Source organism: Pinus tabuliformis, chromosome 4_1 (assembly GCF_031772625.1).
Source record: "Pinus tabuliformis cultivar Carrire ecotype Pingquan chromosome 4_1, CPIR1, whole genome shotgun sequence".
Taxonomy (NCBI): domain Eukaryota; kingdom Viridiplantae; phylum Streptophyta; class Pinopsida; order Pinales; family Pinaceae; genus Pinus; species Pinus tabuliformis.
In genome coordinates this window covers 702,418,425-702,432,388 of record NC_142303.1, presented here as the reverse complement: position 1 = coordinate 702,432,388, position 13,964 = coordinate 702,418,425, and the positions used below count along the sequence as shown (strand labels likewise).

Sequence of the window (13,964 nt, the reverse complement as noted above, 5' to 3'; positions counted from 1 at the left end):
GAGGGAGGCTCCAAATGAAGCTTAGGAAAATTTTTGGAGGGTGGCTGTAGCTACTACAACAGTAAGGTCATGGAAGAATATAGGGACATCTTCTCCTCACCCATTGGGGTACTCTTGCACTATTAGGTCAAGCATTCGATCAACTTGACTCTTGGAGCACCCCTACCCAATGGGTCGATATACTGCTGCTCTATTCTAGAAAATGAAGGGATAAAGCGACATATCTAGGAGTTACTGCAAAAATGGCACATTTGACCATGTTCCGTACTCCGTGGGAGCTCGATTATACTTGTACAAAAGAAGGATGGGACATGGAGACTCTACATTGATTATTGGGCACTAAACAAAATCATTGCTAGGAACAGGTATCCAATCCCACGGATTGATAGCGTTCTGGACCAGTTCAAGGGGGCCAAGTATTTCAACAAGATTGATTTGAAGTCTTACTATCACCAAATTACAATAGAGACCACATATGTATGGAAGACTGCCTTCAAAGCCAACGAAGGCCTTCTTGAATGGTTGGTCATGCCCTTTAGGTTCACAAATTCCCCTACTACTTTTATGAGGTTGATGTATGATATCTTGTGACTCTTCACCAATTGGTTCATGGGTGTTTATTTGGACGACAACCTCATCTTCAACAAGAGTTGGGAAGCGCACTTACAACACATTCGATAGGCCGTTCAAACCTTACGACAACAAAAAGTATGTGCTAACTTGGAGAAATGCACCTTCGGCATGAGCCAGGTCCAATATCTGAGTTACATCATATATGAGCAAGGCGTGTGTGTGGATCTGGCTAAGATCCATTTCATTCAAGATTGGCCAGCCCCGATCACTCTAACAGAGCTTTGTAATGTTTTGGGCCTCATAATTTTTTATTGGAGATTCATGTTGGGATTCTCCCATACCACTTTTCCTTTGAGTTAGATTACCAAGGGCAGAGAAAAAGCAAATTTTTCCTAGTTTGAGTTCCAATAGAAGAAGTTCGTTGAGCTGAAGCACTGCCTCTGCTTTGCACATGTACTCACATTGTCAGGCTTGCAGTAACCATTTGAAATTGAGACAGATGCCTCCGACTATGTTATTCGTATAGTCCTCATCCAACATAGACATCCAGTGACCTAGCATAGTGAGACACTTTCCGATACCATACAAAAATACCCCACCTCCATTCACTCAAATCAACTTTTACTAAAGCGCAACTCCATTCACTCAAATCAACTTTTACTAAAGCGTGTAATAGTAACATAGTGAAGGATCACCCAGCTTTCCCTCCATTATGTAACTCTTTTAATCTTCTTTGAGCACCAATAATCTTTTCTAAACGCGGAGTGTGAGAAGGACGGCTACAATAATCTTTCCTAAACGCGGAGTGTGAGAAGGACGGCTACAATAATTGAATTAACCACACCCATGTGCGTGTCTCTATTCAGACCAAGCCTAAGCCACCTCTTTTCTTTGCATATTCGAATCACCGATTCCCCCAATCCATTACCGCATCCCCTTTGCATGCACTTTTGAGACTCAGCAGGGCACTTCTCCCCTCACAAGCCGCCATAAGCTTTCCGTTCAGCTCCCATTTCATTTGGCTTTTCGCATATTCCCAATATTTTCTTTGGTCATTCTTTCATGGCGGCCACTGGTATTGCCACCGATGTGGTAAAGAGTATTGCAAGCACCATTATTGCTGGAGTTGTCAGCCAGATAAAGAATATTGTTGAGTTGGAGGAAAACCTTGAGGTTCTCAGTACTGACTTCATCCGGATGGAGGTTCACTTGCGATATATTGACAAGCATTTCCAAGAGCAACAAAGAAGTCTGCCCGAGCCCGTCGTTCTATGTTTAACAAGGATGAACGATGCCCTCAGAGAGGCCCAACAGCTCGTCCAGCGCGCCAAGCGACAGCGACAACGGTGTTATGGCTGTTGCCTCCCCTGTAATCCCAACCTCACCACAGAAGTTAGAAATTGGGATACAAGATTTCGCCAGCTCTTTCAAGACCTTGAGCAGGACTTTTCAGTGACTGCCAATGTCCAGGACATTGCGTCCACCTCAGCGCCCCACGCCGAGCTACTTCTTCAAAATGTACCAGAAGACATCGTAGGGTCGTCCATTGAATCTGCTCAGGTGAAGCTGCAGGCATGGCTTACGGAACCAGCTCATTACCAAGCTCGCGTGATTGGCATATACGGCATGGGTGGGGTCGGCAAAACCTCCGTGCTCCAAGTAATTCACAACAATTACAAGGACAAGGTGAGTGGTATATTTGATTTTGTCATTTGGCATACAGTTTCAATGCATAAATCTGAATCGGAAGATGATAGGATTAAAGAGTCGCAGTTTTCCATTGCCTACACACTGCATTTAGATCTCAAGGACTGTCCTACACTTGACATAAGGCAGATGAGATTGTCCGCCTTTCTAGAAAACAGGAGATTTCTTCTGATCTTGGACGACTTATGGAGTCCAATTGATCTGAATAAAGTAGGCATCAAATTTGGGCGTGATAAGGGCAGCAAAGTCCTCATATCCAGTCGCAGCAGCGATGTTATTAAAACAATGGCGGGAAGTGATCATTACTCCTTGAGGATGGAACCCCTGTCCCCAGAGCAAGGGTGGGAGTTATTCAGCAGAAAAGCTTTCGCAAATGGGGTTGCTCCTGAGATAGAAACTACTGCCAAAGAAATTGCCAGAGAATGCAAAGGTTTGCCCCTGGCTTTAAATGTAGTTGCTGCAGCACTGCGTTCGGAAACGGATGTAAGTAAGTGGCGCAATGCTTTACAATTCATGAGAAATGTAGATCCTACCTTCCCGGACACTCACAGCACCATCGATAAAGATCTCTATCAACGCTTGAGATGGAGCTATAATGATTTGCCAAATCATCTGAAGAGTTGTTTTCTATATTGTGCTGCGTTTCCAGAGGATGCAGAAATCGAGGTGGAGACACTGGTGGAGTTGTGGAGTGCTGAAGGATTGGTCATCTCCAGAGGAATAACTTCTTTAATGGATGTTGGGCGTCAGTACATAGATGCACTGGTAAGCAGGTGCTTGATCGAATATGTCGGTCTGACGGGAATAAGGATACGGTCAGAACGCTGTTTCTTTATTGTGGAGAGTGAGGTGATAAGAGTTCATGACGTTCTGCGCGATATGGCAATTTACATAGGCGAAAGGGATGAAGATTGGGTATTTGCATCAGCTCAACATCTCCAGCAATTCCCCCGTGGAGAAGTGACTAGGAATTGCAGAAGACTATCTGTTAGTCACAATGATATTGAAGAGCTCCCCACGGATTTGGAATGCAGTACAGAACTCCTGTGTTTGGTGTTAGCCAACTGCAATAAATTGACAAAGGTTCCAGCAGCATCATTTTCAAACATCACGTCTCTCAAGGTTCTGGATCTATCTTGCACCTTAATAGAATCATTACCAACATCGGTGGGGCAACTTGGAGAGCTTCAGTTTCTCAATTTGACTGGCTGCTATCTTCTCAAGGAATTGCCTGAAAGCATATGCACTCTGTCTCGTCTTCAGTTTTTAAATCTTCAATGTTGTGAATCCCTGGTTTCTTTGCCAGACAAGATAGGAGATCTTCAAAGCTTAAAACATTTGAATTTTGATATATGGGATAGGGAAGACAGATCAACGGTGATTCCACGGGGTATCTTTGGACTCACTTCATTGACCAAATTGTGTTTGCCGTGTAAGAGGCCTGGTTGGGTAATTAGCAATATTCAAGATTTTAAAAATCTGTCAAATCTGTTGGAACTAAGGATAGGAGTAAAACCTCATATATTCAGTGATTGTGATTGTGGGTGGTTGAAGAAGATGAGAAAATTAGAGTTACAGTATGCCCAGGATGCAAATGCTAGGAGAGATGATGCTCCGGTGGATGATGTGGTGGAGGATGCAGCGATGGTAGATATTCTCCCTCCTCTCCAAAATATGAACGACTTGCGAAGCTTGTCTTTATTTTACTATCCGGGGAGAAGTTTGCCCAGTTACGTTCGCAAGTTGCCAAATTTGGAGGAGCTAGGGTTGCGCGTGTGCACTGAACTAAGGGAGCTGCCTGTTTTGGAGATTGGTGGTGATGGTGCATCGGCCAGTTTTCCAATGTTAAAGAGGTTGGACATATGGGGTTGCCCGTTGGTTAAGAGATTACCAATAGGAAAAGAAAGATTATGTAACTTGAAACAAATTAGGGGGAAGAAAACTGGTGGTCCGCTCTAATTTGGGAGGACGAAGCTGCAAGACTGAAACTGCAACCATCATTCAAAAAATGGTAGTAATGTTATTTGAGTACATGGTGATAATGCTTTAACAGGATAATCTTAAATATTATTTGACTGTTGCATTTTAGAAATTTTTCTTTATTTAAATGTTACTTTGAATTTCATTTTTCTTTTTTCCTATGTTGAATATGTTTTAATGGTTTTTTTCCCAATTTTTAAATAACATAAAATAAAAAAAAAATATTGTAATTATTAAATTAATTTAAATAATTTAATGAAATATAATTTTATTATTATGATATAAATAAATATATATAATAAAACTAATTTATTATTAACAATATTTTTTTAACTAATAAGTATATACAATATTAAAAGGGAATTGCCAATTATGCTGCTTCAAATTTTCATAGTGCACCACATTTCATGTTTGGCTACAATACTACAAATGCAATGACATTTTCATACTGCACCATATTTCATGTTTGGCTACAATACTACAAACGCAATGATGAATGGGTGAACTCTTTAAATTGTTGTTTTCATATGTGATAATTATTGGTGTTCCAATTTAAAGACTAATAACTAATATAATTTAAAGATAGATATATTAAAAATTAAATCGTTAATATTAATATATTAAAATAAATATTTGTTCTTGGTTTTTTTTAGATTTTGTAATCATTATAGGGATCTATTTTTTTCATAAATTTATTTATTTACTTTACTTTAGTATTATATATGGTAAATTATAACATTTACTTGAAGAATTTCATCAATTTACAAATTCAAATTTTCAAACAATAGAAATAGTTTTTCCCTCTCCAAATAATAATAATAGTTTTTTTCAGGGTGTGTACAAACCAATGATGGTTTTTGAGGAAGAGTTAGTGGCAATGTAAATTTAGAAAAATAACAATTTCTTAATTTAGAGAGATGATTAGAGATATTTACACAATGAATTTGAAGATGATGTAAAATGATGAAAAGTAGGAAAATGAGTTGGCTTTCCAAATATATAATTCTTATTTATAGAAATTGTGTCTAACTATGTGAATTTTGAGTTTTTCTAACATTGGTATGTTATTTTTCATGCAAAATATAACACATGTTTCGGTTAATACAACCTTTGAGTATCTAAATGATGCAATATTGCTACAAAAACTTGTGAAGTTGTAGAGAACATGTTGTTCTTGCACAACTATTTTTTCAAAATTTACAAACCTAATTTTATATGTTTTTTTAAATTGTAAAAGTCATTATTCCTTGAAATTGTAGAACCTTCCATTACTGCAACCTAAAAGGATCTTACCATTATCAAACAATTCTTTCTATTAGATTGTAGGTCTCAATATCCTCTAGTGTGCCATATTATTTTTTTCCAAATGGTAAAGGTCCCCAAAACTTGTAGCTGAAATAAAAGGTTTATATTTTAAGGTTTTGATCAATATCAAGAGAAAAGTGTATTAAAAATAGTAAAAAATGTCAATTTTTAATACATAGAGAGGAAAGAAGAGGGAGACAACGAGAAGAGAGAGGACAGGTAGAAGAGTTGGAGAGACACGTGCAAATAGGTAAATGGAAATAGAGAGACAAAAAATGGGGGGGGGGGGGGGGGGAGAGAGAAAGAGAGAAGGGAGGGAAGGAGACAAGGAGGGAGGAGAGAGGATGGGAGGGAGATCGAGAGGGGAGAGGGGGAAATAGAGAGAGTAGAAGAGGAAGAAGAGATATATAGACAAAGAGAGGAAGATAGATACTAATGGAATATGGGAGAAAGAGAGAGGAGAGGGGGGTGGAGAGAGAGAGGGTGGGGGGAGATAGAGAGACATAGACAAATGTGTAAATGGATATAGGGAGATAAAGAGTGTGGATGAGAGAAAGAGTAAGAGAGGGAAGGAGAGAGGGAGGGAGGAGAGAGAAAAGGAGGGAGAGGAGATTAAGAGAGGAGAGAGTGAAGGAGGGGAGGGAGATTGAGAGAGGAGAGAGGAAGGGAGAAAGTGTGGAAGAAGAGAGAGATAAACAGGGAAGAAGAGAGAGGTGGAGATAGAGAGTGAGAGAGAAGGAGAGAGGGAGGCATGGAGATAGTGGAGGGGGAATAAGAGAGAGAGGTGGAGATAGAAAGTGAGACGGAAGGAGATAGGGAGGGATGTATATAATGGAGGGAAAGAAGTGAGAGATATAAAGAGAGAGGAAGGGGGAGAGATAGTGATGGGGGGGAGAGGGAGAGATACAGTGGGTGGGGTGGGGGCGAGAGAGAGAGAGAGATGGTGGGGGAATAGAGAGGGATTAAGAAAGAGATAGAGAGAGAGGGAGAAGTGAAGAGAAGGACAGAGAGCAATGCAAGAGAGAGGGATATATATAGTGAGAGAGAGGGAGAGACAAAGACATTGATGGGGGGAATAGAGAGAGAGAGAGAGAGAGAGAGGGAGAGAGAAATGGTAGAGGAAGGGGGATAGAGACACACATACACACAGTTTATATAATGCATGCATGGCCTTGGCATTACTAAGATAATGTGAGAAGGTGAGAGATGAAGGTAGGTAGGGAAGGTAATTGTTATGAAACCAGCGCAAGAAAAGATAGAAAAGATAGATCAACGCCTTAGAATTCAGCCTCTTCGAGGGGGAAACCTTCTTTACATTACATAAATGAACAATTCTTGGATGATACAAATGACAAAGCCTCCTTTCTATATATAGGAGTCTAAGGAGTCACAATATAACCCAGCCGACCTAACAATAATACTATAAAGCCACAAAAATAACAAGAGAGGGTTTCTATGGGGCACAATAATAACAATATGGGGGCAATAGGGGCATAACAATATTAATAAGGGATACAACTACAATAGTAATGGGGTAATCACTAGTATTATAGGGATCTAACATGCCCCTCTCCTTCAAAAAAGTGTTGTCCTCAACGCTTGAGTAGTTCTGGATGCTTCTGTATAAAATTCTCATCCTCCCATGTGGAATCTTCAACGAATAAGTTCTTCCACTTGATGAGATACTCTGAAATTGATCGATTTCGTAGCTGTCTAGTTCTTGTCTCTGTGACTGCTTCCTGTTCCAATATAATTTTTCCTTCCTCGTCAAGTTCTAGCAATATTGTTTGAACTAGGAGCTTGTCGCCTATAACCTTCTTTAAACATTAAACATGGAAAACTGGGTGCACTCGAGAAGCCGCAGGAAGCTCCAATTTGTATGCCATAGTACCAATCTTTTGCAATACCTTGTGCGGACCATAATACTTTGGTGATAATTTATTATCCTTCTTAGCTTGCTTCAGGGACATTTATTTATAATATGGTTGTAGCCGTAGGAATACCCAATCACCTACATCAAAACTTCTTTCGCTGCGATGTTGATCTGCTTGTTGTTTCATTCTATTCTGTGCCAACACGAGGTTATCCTTTAAGAGTTGGAGGACTTGTTATTGATGTTCGATGTGATGTTCCGCTGCTTGAACCTTAGAATTTTCTCTTAAATATGATGTGATGGATGGTGGCTGATATCCATAAAGTGCCATAAATGGGGTCATTTTTGTTGATGTATGGAAGGATGTGTTATACCACCATTCAGCTAGAGGCAACCATTTGACCCATTGTGTCTGTTGATCAGAGACAAAGCAACGAAGATATCCTTCCAGAAATTTGTTTACTATCTCAGTTTGCCCATCAGATTGAGGATGATAAGATGAGCTATGAGCTAACTGAGTACCAAGACAAGAAAATAATTCTATCCAAAAATTTCCCGTAAAGATGGGATCTCTGTCACTTACAATAATCTTTTGATTTCCATGTAGCTTTTGAATTGTTTCCATAAATGCAGTAGAAACTGTACTGGCTTTAAATGGATGTGATAATGCACAAAAGTGTGCATACTTGGTAAGTCTATCAACTACCACCATGATGACATTCTTTCCCTCAGACTTGGGTAAACCTGTGATAAAATCCATTGAAACCTCCCCCCAACGTTGGCTTGGAATGGATAAAGGTTGTAATAGACCCAAGGTATTAATTATTTCAACTTTATTTTGTTGGCAAACCAAACATTCTGCCACAAACTTTTGAATATCTAATTTAAGGCCATCCCAAAAAAATTCCTTCTTAACACTGTGGTAAGTTTTTAAAAATCCTGAGTTCCCTCCTAAGGGAGAAGTGTGCAATTCCATAAGAATCTTTTGTTTGAGTTGGGAATTCTTACAGAGGTATAAGCGATCTTTGTACCATAACGAATCATTTTGCCAGCTAAATGTATCAGATGTACTGGAATCTTGTTGTAACTTTCGAATAAGTGTCCACACTTCTTCATCATTCTTCCATTCCTCCCTTGCTTCGTTTATCCAATTGGGTTGGATAATAGAAATGGCGCACAACAATGCTTCCACATCCTCATCCTTTCTTGAGAGTGCATCTGCCACCATATTTTGCTTCCCTTTTTTGTAGATGATTTCAAAGTCATATACCCACATCTTTGTGACCCACTTTTGTTGCTCTTCAGAGGATAATCTTTGTTCTAAAAAGTATTTAAGGCTATCATGATCCGTTTTTACCTTGAAGTGTCTTCCCATTAGGTAGGGTCGCCATTTCTTAAGTGCATGTAGTATTGCCAACATTTCCTTCTCATAAATAGCTTTGTGTAAAAACTTTCCCTTGATTGGACGACTTTCAAAAGCAATTGGTCTTTCATCTTGCATTAAAACAACACCAATTCCATTTCCTGAAGCATCACATTCCACAATAAAGGTTTTTGTGAAGTCCGGTGTAGCTAAGACCGGTGCTTGGCACATTGCCTCTTTAAGATGTTCGAAGGCCTTTGTTGCTTCTGGAGTCCATGAAAATGCATCTTTCTTCAATAATGTTGTTAGAGGTGCTGCTATTCTCCCATAATTCTTAACCAACTTGCGATAATACCCTGTCAACCCGAGAAATCCTCGCAGATGCTTTATGGACGTGGGGATTTTCCATTCCTTAATGGCTTTAATTTTGCTAGGGTCTACCTTAACTCCTTCATGAGATACAATATGACCCAGATATTCCACCTCTTGTACTCCAAAGAAACATTTGGATCTTTTTGCATATAATTGTTTCTCCTCCAATAGTTGTAGCACCCTGTCAACATGTTCAACATGATCCTTCCAAGACTTGCTGTAGATTAGTATATCATCAAAAAATACTAACACACATTTTCTAAGGAAGGGTTTGAAAATGGAAATCATCAAACCTTGAAATGTAGAAGGTGCATTGGTAAGGCCAAAAGGCATGACCAAAAATTCATAATGACCCTCATGCTAAATGCTGTTTTCGGAATGTCATCAGTCTTCATTCTGATTTGATGATATCCTGAACGAAGATCCAACTTGGTGAAGTAAATTGTTGCATACAATTCATCCAGTAATTCATCAATGACAAGAATGGGAAACTTATCTTTAATAGTGAGCTTGTTGAGCTCCCTATAATCCGGACACATGCGCCATGATCCATCCTTCTTGTGCACCAATACTACTGGAGCAGAGAAAGAACTTTGACTAGGTTGAATTATACCAGCCTCTAGCATTTCTACAACCATACGTTCAATTTCGCTCTTTTGGGCATAGGGATATCTGTACGGCCTGATGTTTGGAGGAACACTTCCTGGAATCAGATGAATAGCATGATCATGCTCATGAATAGGTGGGAGACCTTTGGGAGTCTCAAATACCTTGGAATGATTGTCCAAGACTTTTTGGAGATCTGGAGAAATATATGATTCCGATGTGGAAACATCTAGCGAACATAATTGTGCAATTACACCTCTTTGTTCCTTTTTTAAAATCTTTATCATACCGTTAGAGCTGATTATCTTTCCGGGTTTCCCTGCAATACCCCTTAATTCAACTTCCTTTCCTTCCGCATAAAATTTCATGAAAAGTTCTTGAAAATTAAAAGATATTTTACCCAAGGATTGTAGCCATTGGACTCCTAATACAACATCAGCACCTCCTATTGGAATGGAAAGCATTGGGCTAGTCAATACATATTCTCCCATGGATAGCTTGATATTATGGCACTTTCCAGAGCAATTTATTGTTCCTACATTTGCAACCATCACTTGACACTCTGGTGCTGGATATAAGAAGCAATTCAATTCTTTTGCTACCTTACAATGAATAAAATTGTGGGTACTTCCTGAATCAATCAACACTATTACCTTTTTCTTCTTGATTTGTCCTTCTATCTTGATGGTTTGAGGAGTGGTAATTCCCGCCAATGCATTACAAGATATGGTCGGATTCATTTCTTCTTTATCTAGGCTTTGTTCCTGGAGTATATCCTCTCTTTTGACCTTTCTTGCTCCTTTTCTTCTTCCTCTTCACAATCTATGTAGAATAATTTCTTCTCAGCACACTTATGACCTTTAGTGTATTTGCTATCACAACTGTAACAAAGCCCTTTTGCTCTTTTTTCTTCCAATTGTTGTGTTGTCAACCTTATAGGTTGTGGAAGACTAGGGGCAACAACACTTCCATCTTTATAGTTGTGAGTGGTATGCTTCCTGGTTGCCATAATTTTGCTTTCCATTTTTCTTGCTAACCTGAATGCCTTCTCTAATGAATTAGGTTCCCAAAGGCGAACATCATGTTGGATATTATCCTTTAAAGTCCCTATGAACACATCAATCCTATGCTCCTCTGGAATATTTTTTACCCTTATGTTCAATTTTTGGAACTCCTCAATGTGCTCCATTATTGAACCCTTTTGTTTGGGACTTATCAATTGGCTAAAAAAAGTGTTGCTTTTTGTATCCTCATAATGTGCTGTCAATTCTTCCGTAAAAATTGCCCAAGTGATAATTTGTTTATGAGAGCAAAGCGTATGATACCATACAAACTGATTTGGTTCCAAATATAAAGTTGCAATACGTACCTTTTGTGTGTTTTGCACATTATTGAGATCGAAAAATTGCTCCATCTGTAATATCCATGTTGCGGGATCCTTGCCATCAAACTTCCTCATATCGATTTTTGGAATATGGTGGGTCTTCGATCCAACATTAGAGTCTATGAAATCATGATTAACATTTCTTTTGTTATCATCATGAGTTTCTTTTACTACCCTTTCACCATTAGTAAGCATTTCTTGTAGAAACTTTGTCAAATCTGTCTTCAAATCTTCCATGCTTGTCTTTAAACAATCCATCTTAGCTTCTACACCTTTCTTTAAACCATCCATCTTAGCTTCTACATCTTTCTTTAAACCATCCATCTTAGATTCTGTTGCTTTTTGTGCAAGTGACACTTGTTGCACTTGGTCTCGTAATTTTGATATATCATGTTGCATTTCTTCCTCTTCTTCATGAGTCATGCTAGAGCTTTCAGGTTGCCTACTAGGTGTTTGCATTTTCTTCCCTCGGGTCATCAATTACCAATAATAATGCTTTACTATGCCCTTTGAATTCCTTCAAACTAATTTTTCAAACCAAGCTTATGCAAAAATTTAAAAAACTACACACCTTTTTTCACTTTGTAGGAGCTTGATATTGAATCTGATGTATCTTTGTAATTTCGAATCATCTAGTTCTGAAATTGCAACCTATGATAGCCCTCTGTGTCCTCTTTCCAATGCCACCAGTCTGATCCAAATTGGATTCTCCACGGAAGAGTTATGCCAAATCTCCCACAGTGACCTGATTATAGACTAGTTCAGTAGAGCGAACTTGTATGACGTGCCACGAGTCACTGTTTCGACCTTTGGCTTTGAAAAATATATACAAGAAAACTACAGTCCGTCCTCTTTCTGCACCTTCTTACGAAATTTCAATCCGATGCTCAGAGAGAAAGTTATGATGATTTTCCCCAGGTCACCTGTTTGGAATGTAATTCAGGAGTCTACAAAAAGACCAACTTCCTCAGATCATATCTCCGCAAATATAGAGCGAAAAGATCTGAAATTTGGACCCAAGATTCAGCACGATGTCTTCTCAAATGGGTTTTTTTTAGCTTCTGAAACGTCGCAGAAAAAAAGTTATAGCGAAAATGCCACGATGACCTGTTTGGAGCAGCGAAACCCTAGAATCCAAAGCTCTGATACCAAATGTTATGAAACTAGCTCAAGAAAAGATAGAAAAGATAGATCAACGCCTTAGAATTCAGCCTCTTCGATGGGGAAACCTCCTTTACATTACATAAATGAACAATTCTTGGATGATGCAAATGACAAAACCTCCTTTCTATATATAGGAGTCTAAGGAGTCACAATATAACCCAATCGACCTAACAATAATACTATAAAGCCACAAAAATAACAATAGAGGGTTTCTATGGGGCACAATAATAACAATATGGGGGCAATAGGGGCACAACAATATTAATAAGGGATACAACTACAATAGTAATGGGGTAATCACTAGTATTATAGGGATCTAACAGTAATGTATTGTACATGAGTCTCACGAATGTATTCCCGTTGTTAAGAAATAAAAATTAGTTGAACATATGCACATTTCGAAGAATGCATGCAAACTTTTTTTGCTAGAATTTACCCAATGTACTCGCCACTTGTTGGACATCCATACAAAAATCTTGAGAACAAGCACAAAAGAACAACGACTATGGTAACATTTGATATGAGTTTTTTTGTAATTAGAAATAAGAATTTTTTCCACTTGTGTTATTAGTAATCCAATTTTTGTCTTGTTGTGTAACTAGATGATGCAAAGGCATCGTAAAACTTAATTAAACGAGAAGGTCAAAACCTTTTACTAGATGATTTAGTCCCTCAATGTGTGGGGTTGTTAGGATAGCATTCATTTTATTTCCATGCAATCCATTAAATAGAACTATTTTTTATGAATTTGTTTAATTATGCCAAGTTCGGCTCGTCTGATTCGGTCCTCATGGATATGGAATGATGTTGCATATGTATTTATCATTGTTTGAAACTAATAAAAGAAAGAGAGTGTGGCGAGAGGATTTAATTATGAATAAAACATTCCAGAGTGGTTATATTGTGCCTCTATGATTCATGTATAGTATTTTTTTAAACTTATTGTTAAATGTGTGGATTCTTTATTATCATATGCTATATGAGTGGTATCATAGGGGGGTATATATATGCATGTTAACACCCTATTAAAATCCCTATAATAAGCTTGCATGAAGCCTTTCTCAAAATAGAGTGAAAGGGGATTGAGATTTAGTTTTTTCTTTTTAAGTTGTGGGAGTTAGTTACTTGACGAGAACCAAAACTTTGTTATGAGATTTCTATCCCAAGACAACTTCCATGAAAGAAATCACCCTAGAATTTCTTATGAGTGATTGGGTTTGAAATAGTTGAGACAAACTCTTTGGTGGTGATTGGCAGAGAGGCAAGCTACAATTGCTAACAAATTTCCTATCCTAGAGGTCCTCACAAGCGAAGGTTGGTTAAACATTGGGTCAAACTTTTATTGTCAGGATCAATACTTGATGGGAAAAACAAGGAAGTGGCACTTGACAAGAATTATTCACATGCCAACATATTTTCCCTAGAAATAAAATCAAGAGACTTGGTAAATTCTCACGAGGGTGACTTGGTACCAAAATGCCAAGGGTTAAAATATTGGTCATGGGTCGTTGTCGTATGGACCTCCTTGTAAGCACTAGTGCTAAGGTTAAATTGGTGTGCATGCATATATTTTGGTCTTGGCTATGATGGCTATAATATAAAGTTTTAGAATTGTATCCTCCCTTCCCCTTTGGTCT

General features: G+C 38.5%; 1 protein-coding gene across 1 annotated transcript; it reads left to right on the top strand.

Moving 5' to 3' along the window:
- The first annotated feature begins 1,502 nt into the window (after positions 1-1,502).
- Positions 1,503-4,309, top strand: LOC149178083 (putative disease resistance protein At5g63020). Its single transcript, XM_089423536.1, has one exon. It carries the CDS (start codon positions 1,636-1,638, stop codon positions 4,237-4,239), a length of 2,604 nt encoding a protein of 867 aa, XP_089279662.1. The 5' UTR covers positions 1,503-1,635; the 3' UTR covers positions 4,240-4,309.
- The last annotated feature ends 9,655 nt before the right edge of the window (positions 4,310-13,964 follow it).

What these genes read in the sequence shown, in the direction of transcription:
- LOC149178083 (XM_089423536.1), top strand. Translation starts at nt 1,636, where the DNA reads ATGGCGGCCACTGGTATTGCCACCGATGTGGTAAAGAGTATTGCAAGC.